Source organism: Mustela nigripes, chromosome 13 (genome assembly GCF_022355385.1).
Source record: "Mustela nigripes isolate SB6536 chromosome 13, MUSNIG.SB6536, whole genome shotgun sequence".
In the NCBI taxonomy this organism is placed as follows: domain Eukaryota; kingdom Metazoa; phylum Chordata; class Mammalia; order Carnivora; family Mustelidae; genus Mustela; species Mustela nigripes.
The window spans coordinates 26,775,035-26,790,970 of record NC_081569.1 but is presented as its reverse complement, the minus strand read 5'-3'; the positions used below and the strand labels follow the sequence as shown (position 1 = coordinate 26,790,970).

At 38.4% G+C, this 15,936-nt stretch overlaps 1 protein-coding gene across 1 annotated transcript in view; it reads left to right on the top strand.

Annotated features, from left to right (window-relative positions):
• TUBGCP5 (tubulin gamma complex component 5) overlaps window positions 1-15,936 on the top strand; it is a 109,726-nt gene that overhangs the window by 5,386 nt on the left and 88,404 nt on the right. The window contains exons 4-6 of the mRNA XM_059372063.1: window positions 3,649-3,745; window positions 4,101-4,180; window positions 4,579-4,714. Of these exons, the coding sequence (XP_059228046.1) occupies window positions 3,649-3,745; window positions 4,101-4,180; window positions 4,579-4,714 (313 nt within the window). The remainder of the gene's footprint in view (window positions 1-3,648; window positions 3,746-4,100; window positions 4,181-4,578; window positions 4,715-15,936) is intronic.

The following is a 15,936-nucleotide window of genomic DNA, read 5'->3' as shown; positions in this document are numbered from 1 at the left end:
CTTCTGCCCTTTTTTGACTGGGTTATTTATTTTTGAGTGTGAGTTTGAAAAGTTCATTATAGATCTTGGATATGAGCCCTTTATGTGTAATGTGATTTGCCAATATCTTCTCCCATTCCATGGGCTGCCTCTTAGTTTTGTTGAGTGTTTCCTTTGCTGGGCAGAAGCTTTTTTCTTGGTGAAGTCCCAGCAGTTCATTTTTGCTTTTGTTTCCCTTGCCTTTGGAGACATGTCTTGGAAAAAGTTACTGTGGCCGATGTCAAAGAGGTAACTGCCAGTGTTCTGTAGGATTTTGATGGATTCCTGTCTCACATTGAAGTCTTTAATCTATTTAGAGTTGATCTTTGTATATGGTGTGAGGCAGTGGTCCAATTTTATTCTTCTGTGTGTAGCTGTCCAATTTTCCCAGTACCATTTATTGAAGAGACTGTCTTTTTTCCATTGGATATTTTATCCTGATTTATCAAAGATTAGTTGACCATAGAGTTGAGGGTCCATATCTGGAGGCTCTATTCTGTTCCCTTGGTCTGTGTGTGTTTTTGTGCCAATACCATTCTGTCTTTGTGATCACAGCTTTGTAATATAGTTTGAAGTCAGGCAATGTGATGCCCCCAGGTGTGGTTTTCTTTTTCATCTTTCCCTTGGTGATTCGGCATCTTTTTTGGTTTCATACAAACATTAGGCTTGTTTATTCCAGCTCTTTGAAAAATGCCAATGGTATTTTAATAGGGATGGCATTGGAAGTGTAAATTGCTTTGGGGAGGATAGATATTTTCACAAAGTTTATTCTTCCAATCCATGAGAATGGAATATTTTTCCATCATTTTGTGTCTTCCTCAATTTCTTTCATCAATGTTCAGTATTTCTAGGGTACTGGCCCATATACAGAAACCTTTCTGACTTGCCATGTGTCTGTGGACAGGTCTGACATTATTCTGACATTCCTTCCTCTGTACATAAGGAATCTCTTCCCCCTAACTGCGCTTAGGGCGGCTTCCTTGGTTCCAAGATTTGTGAGTTTTGGTATTACATGCGGGGGCATTGGTCTGTTCTTCCCAGTCTTAGGACACAAATGCTTCTTTCCTTCCCCAGATTAGGGAAGTTCTCAGCTACAATTTGCTCCAATATATCTTCTAGTCCTCTTTCTCTCTTCACCCCCACCCCCAGGGATCGCCAAAATTGTGACATTGGAACGTTTAATGGCGTCATTGATTTCTCTAAGTCTGTTCTCATGGATTTTAAGCTGTTGGTTCCAGACCTCCTCCTGTTCCTTCCTATCAGTTTATCTTCTAGATCACTAATTTGTTCTTCTGCCTCATTTACCCTAGCAACTAGAGTATCTATTATAGACTCTTTCTCATTCATAGCATTTTTAAGTTCGGCCTGATTAGCTGTCATTTCTGCCCTTGAGATTCTGTGTTGCCATCAGTGGTTTTCTCAATGCTATCGTCTTAATAATTGTTACCATGAAGGCTATTTCAAACATCCTGCTTATATCCATATCCATTAGGTCTGCAGGAAAGGCCATTGTGTCTGTTTCTTTTTTTTCCTTTCTTTTCTTTTTTTTGTTTGTCATTCTGTTGAGTGGTGGTTGAGGGGATATATGGAGTTGAAAATATCAACTACAATCCAGGCAAGGAGCACCCTGGGAAAATGTAGAGCAATCAGAAGCCTATCCAAAAAAACCCAGCCAAAATGAACTCAAGAATAAGATTTATAAAGTTCAAAAAAAGTGGGGGGGATGGTGAGGTGAAGGGGGCTATAATCTCTCAGTTGAGGTAGGGTGTTTCAGTTCTTCCTGGGTGTATTTTTGTTCTCTTTGTTAGAGAGCACTACTTCCCAGAGTTACAGGGAGATTAAAAAAGGTAGTACTGAATAGGGAAAAAAGGACTACATGGAAGCTTATATCCCTATATATAAAAAAAGAAAAAAAAAGTATGGGTGTGAAAAAGTACAAGTTAAAAATTACTATGAAGTATGTTGTATTAAACATCTAGTTGGAATGATAAGTAGGTAAAAAGAAAAAAAAACACAGAAGAATCATGAAAAAGAATTTTTTAAAAATTGTGTCTAAGAAATACACAGGCTATGAGGCAAGACCAGTACTCAATATACTCTTCCCCTGGTGTTGGGGTTTTACAGTTTTTTTTTTCTTTCTTTTTTGTTTTTTAAATTTCTTTTCAGTGTAACAAAATTCATTGTTTTTGCACCACACCCAGTGCTCCATGCATCCGTGCCCTCCTTAATACCTACCACCTGGCTCCCCCAACCTCCTACCTCACGCCCCTCCAAAACCCTCGGGTTGTTTTTCAGAGTCCATAATCTCTCATGGTTCACCTCCCCTTCCAATTTTCCTCAACTCTCTTCTCCTCTCCATCTCTCTATATCCTCCATGCTATTTGTTATGCTCCACAAACAAGTGAAACCATATGATAATTGACTCTCTCTGCTTAACTTATTTCACTCAGCATAATCTCTTCCAGTCCCATCCATGGTTTTACAGTTTTAGAGGAACCTCAGGTTGTCTTCCTCTTGTTCTTCCAGCTTGTCTTCTGGGGGAGGGGCCTGCCACATTATTTTTCAGGTAACCCTGCTTGGGAGGAGTTGTCCTGCCCCCTATCAAGGGTTTGGGAAACTGGTGTTTTGGGCTTTTGTTCTCTGATGGCTTTTGTTCTCTGGCTTTCGTACCTTTTCAAGGGGTCAGAGCAAAGGAAAATATCTGCATCCAGACCTCAGCCCCAGAGGAGAGAAACCACAGTCTGCTCCTCTCTGAATCCTCTGGAACAGTTTCTCCCTCTGTAAGCGCCGCTGGAAACTGCAGTCTTCCATAGGTGGTACACGTCCCCAACGATGCTCTCAGTGGTTGACCCAGGCACCAGTTGTCTCTGCCCCTTGTGCCTCCAAAACCATGAGCAATCCCAGTCTGGGCAGGTGGCAGCAGCTAGCCCCCAGGTCTGCACTGGATCCTCTTGGGCATGGGCAGTCACAGAACCGGTGGTGGTGGTGGTGGGCCTCTTGGGTCTGCTGACACAGGTCCACACCTGCAGCTGCCCAGGTCTGACAGTTTCCCCTTAAGCTCCTAGATTCTGTTTAGGTGCTGTTATCAAGCCCTTCCCATGCCTCCACCATTGCTCTGGAAGCTGTCACTGGTCCCCAGGCACAGGACACTCTTACACTGGGGTATTGCTTTCCAATGGCTAGCTTCTGGTAGCTCCCTCCTTTTCTGTTTATCCTCTGACATCTGCCCATGCAGTCACAATTCTGTCCTTCATACCTCTTGACTCATCAGTCCCTCTGCCCTCGTAGAGATCCAGACACATAATCTTATGTTTCAGGCTAATTTCATGGATTTCAGAGTGGCTTGGTAGATAATCTAGCTAAATTCAGGGGACTGGTTGAAACAGAGTCCCCCGCTCCTCTGCAATCTTGCCTAGCCCAGGTAATGCATTTTTGACATGTTTTTTTATGTGTACACATTTGAACTCTAAAAAAGGTTTAGAGATTAGGATTTATTTAGATACAATTCACAATTTCTCAAGCTAGAAAAAATATTGGGGACATAATTGACAAAGGGTTATCTTTTCTTAAACTACTTTTGAAAGCTCTCACCAACCTCAGTGATTCATATCTTCATTTTTTGTTTTAAAGACAGATGCACATTATTCCATACTGTCACTTCTTCTGTGTCTATCTGATTCTCCTTCAAACAGCAATTATGTGGAAACACCAAGAGATAAAGAAGTGGGTATGTTGCCAAATGTTTAATATATAACAAAAGTGAAATTGTTTTTATTACTTATCAGACATTTTATAAAAACTTGTAAAAATTTCTCTTGCTTTGGATACATTTGCAAATTAAGATTTTAAGTTCTGACTTTAAACTAGTTTTGATTATATAAAGAGAAAAATCACTTTGAAGATAAAGTTAAATTTTAAAATGTATTAGAATATCAATTTATTGAGTGTTTCAGTATTTTTGAACTTTGTCATCTCCTGGGTGCATTTTATTTTGGGTTTTGTTAGACTTTTTTCCTATAGTTTGGGGATCTTTTCCCCCACATATTTGTGATAATGCTGATAAAATATTTGTTACATTTTAGAAAAGAAAGATGATTTTGACTGGGGAAAATACTTGATGGAAGGTGAAGAAATTGATCTTGGTCCAAATGTAGACACACCAGTAAGTGGCATTAGTTTTGTTATTGAAAATATAAATATATGCCAAGGGATACATTATTTTTGTGGCTCCTTCCACCCTAGAGCAACTTAACTAAAGCAAAAACACTCTTCACTAAATTAGTTTATTATCAAAGATTTATTAAGATTTTGCACTGAATCAATAGTACTAGGAAGCTGAATGGAATGAAAGTAAGTATCCTTGAAGGAGTATCTTTTAACCTTGGAGGTTTTGCCACCAAAAATAATTCCAGGCTGTCATAGTAATTTTCAACAAATTTAGAAAGAAGTGTCATTAGGTGTAATTTTTGCTTTTTTTCTGAAATTTTATTAATCTTTTCATCTAAATAGCTCCAGTCACCATACATTCTTAAGAGTAAGATGTATTCCCTTTTTAATCAGAATTGGTCTGAAGACAGCGAAGATGAAGATGGTCAACATCCCTTAAGTAGAGAAGACTCTGGGATTCAGGTGGACAGGACACCGTTAGAAGAACAAGATCAAAACAGAAAACTGGGGCCTTGTGTCAGCTGGAAAGGTACTTTGTTTTCTCAGATGCATCATTTTCTTATGATAGTACAAGCACGCTTTGAGAATCAGTTCTGTGTGATTTAAGATATAAAAAGCTCTGCCATCCTCATAAATCTTTTTAAACCATTAGTAGATCTGTAGTGTCTAAGAAGTGGCACTACAAAATTAATGTTGAAGTGATTTAGAGTGAAATTCTGTTGTGGTTTTTTTTGATAGTTCCGAGAACTTTACTAATCCTAAATATTTCAGTTTGTTTTTTATTGGAGGAGGGTTGACTTTGCGAAAGTTAATAACCAAATAAAAAGAAGAAAGATTGGTACAATTGAATTTTAAATTGCAATGTTTGAGTTTTAGTGAAGAACTATGAATGGGTAGACTCTAGAAAGAATTGGAAGCAACCTCAGAGATTAGATTATCTAATCCTACTCCTCCTTTTGTAGGTAAGGAAACAAAGTCCTAGTGACATTGGTATTTCTGTGATCATGTAGCTGTGAAACTAACCCCAGAAGCTGGGATATGTAACCGGACTGACCACTGAACTCAAACCTTGCTAAATAGACAAAGTATTTAAAGCTGATTTAGCATCGTAATGATTTTCTGGCATGTTTTTTCTATCCTTTCCTTTTTAGTTTTTATATCAGACCTTTATGGCAGAATGTGGCCATTATTAGTCTATGCAGGAACTTTTAGTTTGGTTTATGTCATCTGTTCTGCTATTTCTGATTCTTGCTCCCCATTCCCTTTCTTGGCTAGCCCAGTTCTAGGTGCCTGTTGTAATGCATTTGATACCTGTATTCTCACACAAGTCACATTCTTATAAAATACACTCTGTTGGTCGGTGCTTTCTGTTTTAAAATTATGTACTGGTATTATTCCATGTGCAGACTTTGTTCTATTATTTATCTCTGTTTTAAATCTGCCTCTGTCAACTCTGTGAACATCTTTTCTGTTACCCTAACTGCTGTATAGGTTTCTGCAGTTTGCAGTACCACATTTAAATTATCACTTCCCTGTGGACAGTCCCTGAGCTGCTTTTGCCCCCTCTACCTAGTGCCATGCCCATTTTGGACTTGGCCTACAGTCTACTCCCTACTTGGTAAGATCCACCTCTCTGATTTGGGCTGCTTTTGTTTTAATTTGCATTTGTCTGAGTGTTCAGTATAAGTACTTGTGGCTCCTCAGGTCCTTCAGTCTTGCCCCTTCTGTGAAGTTCCCATTGATACCCTCTGCCTGTTTTCTTTTGGGTTTCATGATTTCCTTCCCAACCCCATCCTCCAGAGTTCATTGTATGTCTAGATATTAATTCCTAGGTGTGGACATTGCAGTTATCTGGTCATCTTACTATTAGCATTTTTCATGAGATACTTCAAACAAAATCTGTGATATTTTTCACTATTTTGTTGTACTCAGACCTGTAAATTTTTTCACGATAAACATTTAGGTCTTGGTATTTTTTTCTACAAAAACATTCCCTTGTATTTTTCTTCTGTTTGCCTTTTTATAACTTATGTTTAGGTCTTTAGTGACCAGCAGGTCCATTTTTACATATGAACTGAGATTAAAGGGTCTAACTTACCTTTCTCTAATATCATGAGCCAATTTTCCCAGAAGCATCTAGTAAATAACCCATTCTATCCACACTGTTCTGTGATTCTATTATTATACATCAAATTTTCATGTATATATGTATTTCTGAACACTGTGTTCTCTCCCTTCAGTCTGAGTTGCTGAGGAACAGAATGTTTTTGTTTATATGGCTTTATAATAATGTATTGCAACACAAGAAGGCAAGTTGCCCCATCACTTCCTTTATACTTTCTCAAAATTGGCTTAGCAGCATTATCAACAATAGTCAAACTGTGGAGAGAGCCCAAATGTCCAATAAAGAAGATGTGGTAAGCAACAGAGGTACGATGGCAAGGGAGTTGGAGATCTTAGTTTCTCTCAGGGGCTCTTTGTCCCTTAAAAGCGTCTAGATGGTTGTCAGATCATTCTGAAAACCTGCAACCAGAGATCTGAGGAAAGAAATGCACAATTCTACAAATAGAAAAACAACCACTTGTAAGGTAGGAGGTATGGAGACATGAATCTGAGGTGATATATCCCAAGATAAACCACTGGGGGAGAGACCCTCCATAAGCCAGGTACCAAAATGTCTTACAGGCAGCAGAGTACAAAATTGGAACTTTTAGAAGTTTGCCTGAAATGTGCTCAGGAGGCAGAGCAGGGTGGAATCCCAGGTGAGACAGCATGGTCTCAGGATCCCTGGGGTCACAAAAAGAAAGGGAGTGCCTAAGTGCAGCAGAGATCCCAAGCTTTCCAGCAGAGAAACCGGTTACAAACAGTGAGTTCAGGTGCTGGCTTTCTGCTTGGTGTTGGCACAAACTGCAAACCGCTGCATAGTTGTGCCACCACTTTCTGAGCAAGGGTCCGGCAAGAGGGTGAACCACAAGGAGACCCTCCTCTGTCTCCCAGGAGGTGTGGTATGGGTGCATGCCACAAAAGTCCATAAGTTTGGAAACTTGAATCAGGGTTATTTGCCTGAGAGAAAAATGTTCATCACAGGCTGGGTGAACACATAATTTGGACAGAAGCCAGGGAGATATGAGTGATTGACTCCTCTTCTGTGAGGGCTCAAGTAGGAGGCATGAACTTTTAGATCTGGGTCTAGAGATTGGGTCACTACCATTTTCATCCCCCACATCAGTGCAAAATGCCTTCAAGGTGCAAAAGAGCACTACAAAGTGCAGTCTGGATCTGTATACACTGAGCCTGGCCCCCTGGCAAGGGCGGTTCAGTTCCACCCAGGCAAAGACACCAGGGAATATGCAACAGGCCCCTCGCCCAGAAGTCTTATCAGCAACTTCTGGTAAATAGCAAGTTTACTGATAATACAGAACTGTAAAACTCCAGTTTATGTAGTATTTGTGGTTTATTCTTATTATTCCTTAATCTTTGAGTTTTATATTTTATTTGCCTTTTCAGCTATTTTCTTATTTTATCAATGCTTTCTTTAAGTCATTTTTAATTTTTATTTTTACACTTATGGTTTATATATGTATTTTTTTATTTTTTGCTTCCTTTCATTGTATTCAACTAAATTTTTTGTATATACATAAGTTTATCTTACCTATTTTAGGATCTAGTTTCTTCTAACAAACAGACCAAAATACACTCAGGATCTAGTTTAATATTCTGTTCAACTTCTTATCTGATTTTATTCCCATTTTTTTCCTTTTCTTTTCTTTTTGGTTTCTGTTCTCTTCTGATTAATGTATGTTTTTTTTTTTTTTTTAAAGATTTATTTATTTATTTATTTGACAGAGAGAGATCACAAGCAGGCAGAGAGGCAGGCAGAGAGAGAGAGAGGAGGAAGCAGGCTCCCTGCTGAGCAGAGAGCCCGATGCGGGACTCGATCCCAGGACCCTGCGATCATGACCTGAGCCGAAGGCAGCGGCTTAACCCACTGGGCCGCCCAGGCGCCCCAATGTATGTTTTTCTGCTCTCATTCTTTAGTCCTTCAGTTTTATATTTTATCCTTTTCAGCTGTTTTCTTATCATATCAATTCTTTACTTGTGTCTTTTTTAACTTTCATTTTTTCACTTAAGATTTATAAATATTTTTTTCATTTTTGGCTTCCTTTCATTGTATTCAACCACATTTTTGTGTGTATATAAGTTTTTCTTTCCCATTTTGGGATCTAGTTTCTTCTAACAAACAAAATACACCCACAATATAGTTTATTCTTCTGTTCAACATTCTGTTTGATTTATTCTTATTTTTCTTTCTTTCCTTTGGTTTCTGTTCTCTACTGATTTGTATAGTGTGTATTTTTCTGGTTTCATTGTTGCTGTTTTTGTATCTTCCCTCTCTTTCATCTTTAGTTCTCTGGACATAATGACAAGGTGGAAGAACTCATTCCAAAAAAGAGGACAAAAGGCAGTACTCACTCCAGTTATTTAATCAATATGGAGATAAGTAAGATGTCAGAACTAGAATTCAAACAATGAATATAAAGCTACTGCCTGGTTTGAAAAAAGCATAGAAGACAATAAAGAATCCCTTACTGGAGAAATAAAAGAACTAAAATATAATAAGGTCAAAATCAAAAAGGGTATTACTGAGATGCAATTAAAAAATGGAGACTCTAACTGCTAGGATAAATCAGGCAGAAGAGGGAATCAGTGATACAGAAGACAAAAGGATGGAGAATAAGGAAACTGAGAGAGATAACTACTGAATCACCAGGGGAGGATTCAAGAGATCAGCAATACTATAAAGCAAAATAATATTAGAATTATTGGGGTCCCAAAGGAAGGCGGGGAGGCAGAAGGTTTATTTGAACAAATTAAAGCAGAGATATCCCCTAACCTGGGGAAGGAAATAGGCTTTCAAGTCCAGGAAGCACAGAAAATCACCCTCAAAATCAATAACCTTGACATAAAATAGTGAAACTTAGAAGTTTCAGAAATAAAGAGAAAATCTTGAAAGCAACTCGGGACAAGAGGTTCTTAACCTCAAAGGGTAGAAACATAAGGTTGGCAGCAGACCTGGCCATTGAGTCCTGACAGGCCAGAAAGGACAGGCATGATATATTCAACATTCAACAATGCAGCCAAGAATACTTGATACAGCAAGGCTGTCATTCAGAATAGAAGGAGAGATAGAAAGCTGCCAAAACAAACAGAAACAAAAAGAATTTGTGATCACTAAACCAGCCCTGTAAGAAGTATTAAAAGGGGTACTATAAACATAGAGATAGCCCAAAAGTAACAAAGACCAGAAAGGAATAAGGGCATTACACCAAAACAGTGACATTACAGGTAATAACAATGGCACTAAATTCATATCTTTCAGTAATTACTCTGAATGTAAATAGGCTAAATGCTCCAATCGAAAGACATAGGATAATAGAGTAGATTTAAAAAGAACCCCGATATGCTGTCTACAAGAGATTCATTTTAGACCCAGTGACACCCCCAGATTGGAGGGGGAGGGAGGAACCTGGGTGGCTCAGTCGTTAAGTGTCTGCCTTTAGCTAAGGTCATGATCCCAGGGTCCTAGGATCAAGCCCTACATTGGGCTCCCTGCTCTGCAGGAAGCCTGCTTCTCCCTCCTCCCTCCCCCTGCTTGTTTTCCCTCTTTCTTTCTCTCTCTGTCAAATAAATAAAATCTTAAAAAAAAAAAAAAGTGAGGGGATAGAGAACCATTTATCATACTAATGTGCATCAAAGGAAGTTGGAGTAGCAACCCTTATATCAAGTTAGATTTTAAACCAAAGACTGTAATAAGAGAAGAAGAGGGATACTGTATCATAATTAAAGGGTTTATCTAATAAGAAAATCTGTTATAAATATTTATACTGCTAAATTGGGAGCAGCCAATTATACAAACCAAATAAACTTACTGAAAATAATACAGTAATATTAGGGGACGTTAACACTCCACTCATAGCAAAGGACAGATCATCTAAGCAAAGATCAACAAGAAAAAAAGGGCTTTGAATGATACACTGGACCAGGTGGGCTTCACAGATCTATTCAGAACATTTCATCCTAAAGCAACAGAATACACATTTTTCTTGAGTGCATATGGGACATTCTCCAGAATAATTAACATACAGGATCACAAATCAGGTCTCAGCTGGTACCAAAATATTGGGAATATTGCCTGCATATTTTCAAACCAGTGTGCTTTGAAACTTGAACTGAATCACAAGGAAAAATTTGGAGAAAACACAAATACATGGAGGATAAAGAGCATCCTACTAAGGAATGAACAGGTCAACCAGGAAATTAAAGAAGAATTTAAAAATTCATGGAAGCAAATGGAAATGAAAACGCAACAGTTCAGAACCTCTGGGAGGAAGCAAAGGTTGTCCTAAGAGGGAAGTATATAGCAATGCAAGCCTTTCTCAAGAAACAAGAAAAGTCTCAAATACAAAACCTAATTTTATACCTGAAGGAACTAGAGAAAGACCAGCAAATGAAACCTCAATCCAGTAGGAGAAGAGAAATAATATAGATTAGAACAGAAATCAATGAGAGACAAACAAACAAAAAAGAAACCCAATAAATCAACAAAACAAGGAACTGGTTCTTTGAAGGAATTAACAAAATTGATAAACCCCTAGCCATACTTATCAAAAAGAAAGAGAAAGGACCCAAATAAATCATAAAGAGATCAGAACCAACACTGATAATACAAACAACAACAACAACAACAAAGTTTAAGAGAATATTGTGAGCAACTGTGTTGCAACAAATTAGGTAATCTGGAAGAAATGGATGCATTCCTAGAAACATAAACTACCAAAACTGAAACAGGAAGAAATAGAAAACCTGAACAGATGCATAACCAGCAAGGAAATTGAAGCAGTAATAAAAAATCTCCCAACAAAGGAGTTCAGGTCCAGGGGTCCTCCCAGCGGAATTCTACCCATCATTTAAAGAAGAATTAAAACATATTCTTCTGAAGCTGTTTGAAAAAGTAGAAATGGAAGAAAAACTTCCAGACTCAGTCTGTAACGCCAGCATTACCTTTTTTTTTTTTTAAATATTTATTTATTTGAGAGTGTGAGTGAGAGAAAATATGAGTAGGGGGTGGAGCAGAGAGAAAGGGAGAAGCAGACTCCCCACTGAGCAGGGAGCCCGATGTGGGGCTTGATTTCAGGACTCAGTCCTTGGACTTTGGGATCATACCCTCAGCCAAAGACAGACACTTAACCAACTGAGCCATCCAGGTGCCCCCCATTATCTTGGTCCCAAAGCCAAAGACCCCACCAAAAGAATTACAGACGAAATCTCTGATGAAGATGGATAGAAAAATTCTCATCAAAATACTAGCTCTTAGGATCCAACAATACATTAAAAGGATTTTTCACTAGGATCAAGTGGGATTTATTCCTGTGCTGGTTCAACATCTACAAATCAAGCAATGTGCATACATCACACTAATAAAGGACAAAAACCTTATGATCCTCTTGATGCATAAAAAGCATTTGACAATATAACATCTGTTCTTGATAAAAACTGTGCAGTGTAGGGATAGAGAGAATACACCTCAGTATCATAAAAGGCATCTACAAATAGCCCACAATGAATATCCTCAAGGGGGAAAAACTGAGAGCTTTCCCCCCAAGGTCAGGAACACGACAGGGATGTCCACTCTCACCACTGTTGCTCAATATATTGCTAGAAGTCCTAGCCTCAGCATCAGACAACAAAAAGAAATAAGAGGCATCCAAATCAGCACAACAGATGTCAAAGTCTCACACTTCACAGATGACATGACACTCTATGTTGAAAATCCAAAGACTGCACCCCAAAATTGCTAGCTCTCATACAGGATTTCAGTCATGTGGCAGGATGTAAAATCAATACACAGAAATCAGTTGCATTTTTGTACACCAACAATGAAGCAACAGAAAATGAAATCAAGGGGGCGCCTGGGTGGCTCAGTGGGTTAAGCCGCTGCCTTCGGCTCAGGTCATGATCTCAGGGTCCTGGGATCGAGTCCCGCATCGGGCTCTCTGCTCGGCAGGGAGCCTGCTTCCTCCTCTCTCTGCCTGCCTCTCTGCCTACTTGTGATCTCTCTCTGTCAAATAAATAAATAAAATCTTTAAAAAAAAAAAAAAACATTAAAAAAAAAAAAAAAGAAAATGAAATCAAGGAATTGCTCCCATTTACACGTGCACCAAAAACCATAAGATACATAGGAATAAACCTAACCAAAGGGAAAAAGGATCTGTACTCTGGAAACTATAGTACACTTATGAAAGAAATAGAGGAAGACACAAAAGAAATGGAAAAACTTCCTATGTACATGTATTGGAACAACAAACATTTTTGAAATGTCTGTGCTACCCAGAGTGATCTGTACATTCAATGCAGTCCTTATGGAAATATCGTCAATATTTTTCACAGAAGTGAAACAGACAACCCTAAAATTTGTATGGACTGAGAAAACAACCCAAATAGCCAGAGGAAAGTTGTAAAAGCAAACCAAATCTGGTGGCATCACAACTCTGGACCTTGAGCAAAATTACAAAGATGTAATCATCATTTCAAGTCAGAATAGTACGAGCACAAAAACAGGCATATAGATAGTGGAACAGAATAGGTAACCCAGAAATGTGTGGCCTCCTCTGTGTGGCCCGCTAATCTTCCACAAAGCAGGAAAGAATATCTGATGAGAAAAGGACAGTCTCTTCAACAAATGGTACTGGAAAAACTGGAGAGCCATGTATAGAAGAATGAAAGTGAACCACTGTCTTACACCTTCACAAAAATTAACTCAAAACAGATGAAAGCCCTAAATGTGAGATAGGAATCTATCAAAAGTCCTAGAGGAGAACACAGGCAGCTCTTGACCTCGGCCACAGCAACTTTTTGCTAGACACATCTTCAAAGGCAAGAGAAACAAAAGCAAAAATGAACTTTTGGGACTTCATCAAGAGAAAAGCTTTGCATAGCAAAGGACAAGTTGACTAAACCAAAGACAATCTACAAAATGGGAGAAGACATTTACAAATGTTCTATCAGATAACGGGCTGGTATCTAATATCTGTAAAGAACTTTTCAAACTCACCACCCAAAAAACAATCCAGTCAAATGAGAAGAAGGCATGAACAGACATTCTACAAGGAAGACATGCAAATGGCAAACAGCCGCATGAAAAAGTGCTCCACATCATTTGGCATCAGGGAAATACAAATACAAACCAAAACTATGTGAGATACCAACTCACATAGTCAGAATGGCTAAAGTGAACAAGTCAGAAAACAGCAAATGTTGGCAAGGATGCAAAGAACAGGGAACCCTCTTACACTGCCTGTGGAAATGCAAGCCGGTACAGCCACACTGGAAAACAGTATGGATGTTCCTCAAAAAGGTAAAAATAGAGCCACCATAGGACCCAGCAACTTCACCACTGAGTATTTACCCAAAGGATACAAACAGTGATCTGAAGAGGCACCTGCACTCCAGTGTTTATAGCAAACACACACACACACACACACACACACACACACACACACACAGGAATACTACCTAGCCATCAAAAATTGAAATCTTGCCCTTCACAGTGATGTGCCTGGAATTGGAGAGTGTTATGCTAAGGGAAATAAGTCATGCAGATAAAGACAATTATATGATTTCACTCATAAATGTGGGATTTATGATACAAAACAAAGTATCATAGAGAAAGGGAGTTAAAAATAAAATAGGACTAAATCATAGAGGGAAACAAACCATAATAGACTCTTAACTGTAAGAAGTAAATTGCAAGTGCTGGAGGTAAAGTGAGTGGAGGGATGTGGTGATGAGCATTAAGGAGGGCATGTAATGTAATGAACCTGGGTATTATACACAACTGATGAATCACTAAATTCTCCCTCTGAAACTAATAATGCACTGTATGTTAATTGAATATTTAAAAATTTGAAAAAATGTGGCACACATACACACACACGTACATACAATGGGATATTATTTAACCATCGAAAGGAAAGCAGTCTACCATTTGTAATAATATGCATAGAGCTAGAGTGTATTATGCGTAGTGAAATAAATCAGAGAAAGACAAATGCCATATGATCTCATTCATATGTGGAACTTAAGAAAGAAAATAGATGAGTGAATGGGAAGGGGGAAAAGAAAAAAAAGGCGAGAGGAAATCAAGCCATTAAAGACTTTTTTTTATGTTCAGTTAACCAGCATACAGTACATCATTGCTTTTTGATGCAGCGTTCAACAACTCATTAGTTGCATATAACACCTTTACGAGACTCTTAATGACAGAGAACAATGAAGTTTGATGGAGGGAGGCAAGTAGGACTGAGCTAGATGGATAATGGGTATTAAGGAGGGTACTTCTTATGATGAGCACTGGGTGTTTCTTTTAGATAATGAATCACTGAATTCTAATCCAGAAACTAATATTGCACTATATGTTAACTATCAAAATTTAAGTTAAAAAGGAAAAAATTTACATACAGTATTTATATATCGTATATGTCATATATAATCTACACACGTATTTAAGTAATTTCATTGTATTAGAACAAAAAATTTGACTTTATTTGTGAACTCTTTAAAAAGAAAAAAAGATTTTATTTATTTATTTGACAGAGAAAAATCACAAGTAGGCCAAGAGGCAGGCAGAGAGAGAGAGAGAAGCAGGCTCCCCGCTGAGCAGAACCCGATGTGGGGCTCAATCCCAAAACCCTGAGATCATAACCTGAGCCGAAGGCAGCGGCTTAACCCACTGAGCCACCCAGGCGCCCCTGAACTATTATTCTTCCATGACTTTTTAGAGGCAGTAAATTCTTCTTAAAAATTCAGCTGAAATTTAATGGGATTGCATTGAATTTACACATTTAGCTTGGGAAGATTTGATATTTTTATTATGAGAATATCTACATTCTCATTTTTCATTTTAATAGATTTGGAAATTCTTTTTATAAAAATCATAAGTATTTGTTAATTTTGATATCTGCTCATAGTTTATGCTGTAAATGATACCTTTTTTGTTTTATTGCCGGTGTACAAGAGCACTGTTGGGTTTCGTAAAGTGCTCTTATATCCAGCATTCTTTTTTTTTTAATTACTTTATTTATTTTCAGAAAAACAGTATTCATTATTTTTTCACCACACCCAGTGCTCCATGCAATCCGTGCCCTCTATAATACCCACCACCTGGTACCCCGAACTCCCTCCCCCCCGCCACTTCAAACCCCTCAGATTGTTTTTCAGAGTCCATAGTCTATCATGATGCACCTCCCCTTCCAATTTACCCCAACTTCCTTCTCCTCTCTAACACCCCTTGTCCTCCATGATATTTGTTATGCTCCACAAATAAGTGAAACCATATGATAATTGACTCTCTCTGCTTGACTTATTTCACTTGACTTATTTCATCTCTTCCTGTCCCATCCGTGTTGCTACAAAAGTTGGGAAATCATCCTTTCTGATGGAGGCATAATACTCCATAGTGTATATGGACCACATCTTCCTTATTCATTTGTCCGTTGAGGGCATCTTGGTTCTTTCCATAGTTTGGCAACCGTGGCCATTGTTGCTATAAACATTGGGGTACAGATGGCCCCTCTATTCACTACATCTGTATCTTTGGGGTAAATACCCAGGAGTGCAATTGCAGGGTCATAGGGAAGTTTTATTTTTAATTTCTTGAGGAATCTCCACACTGTTCTCCAAAGAGGCTGCACC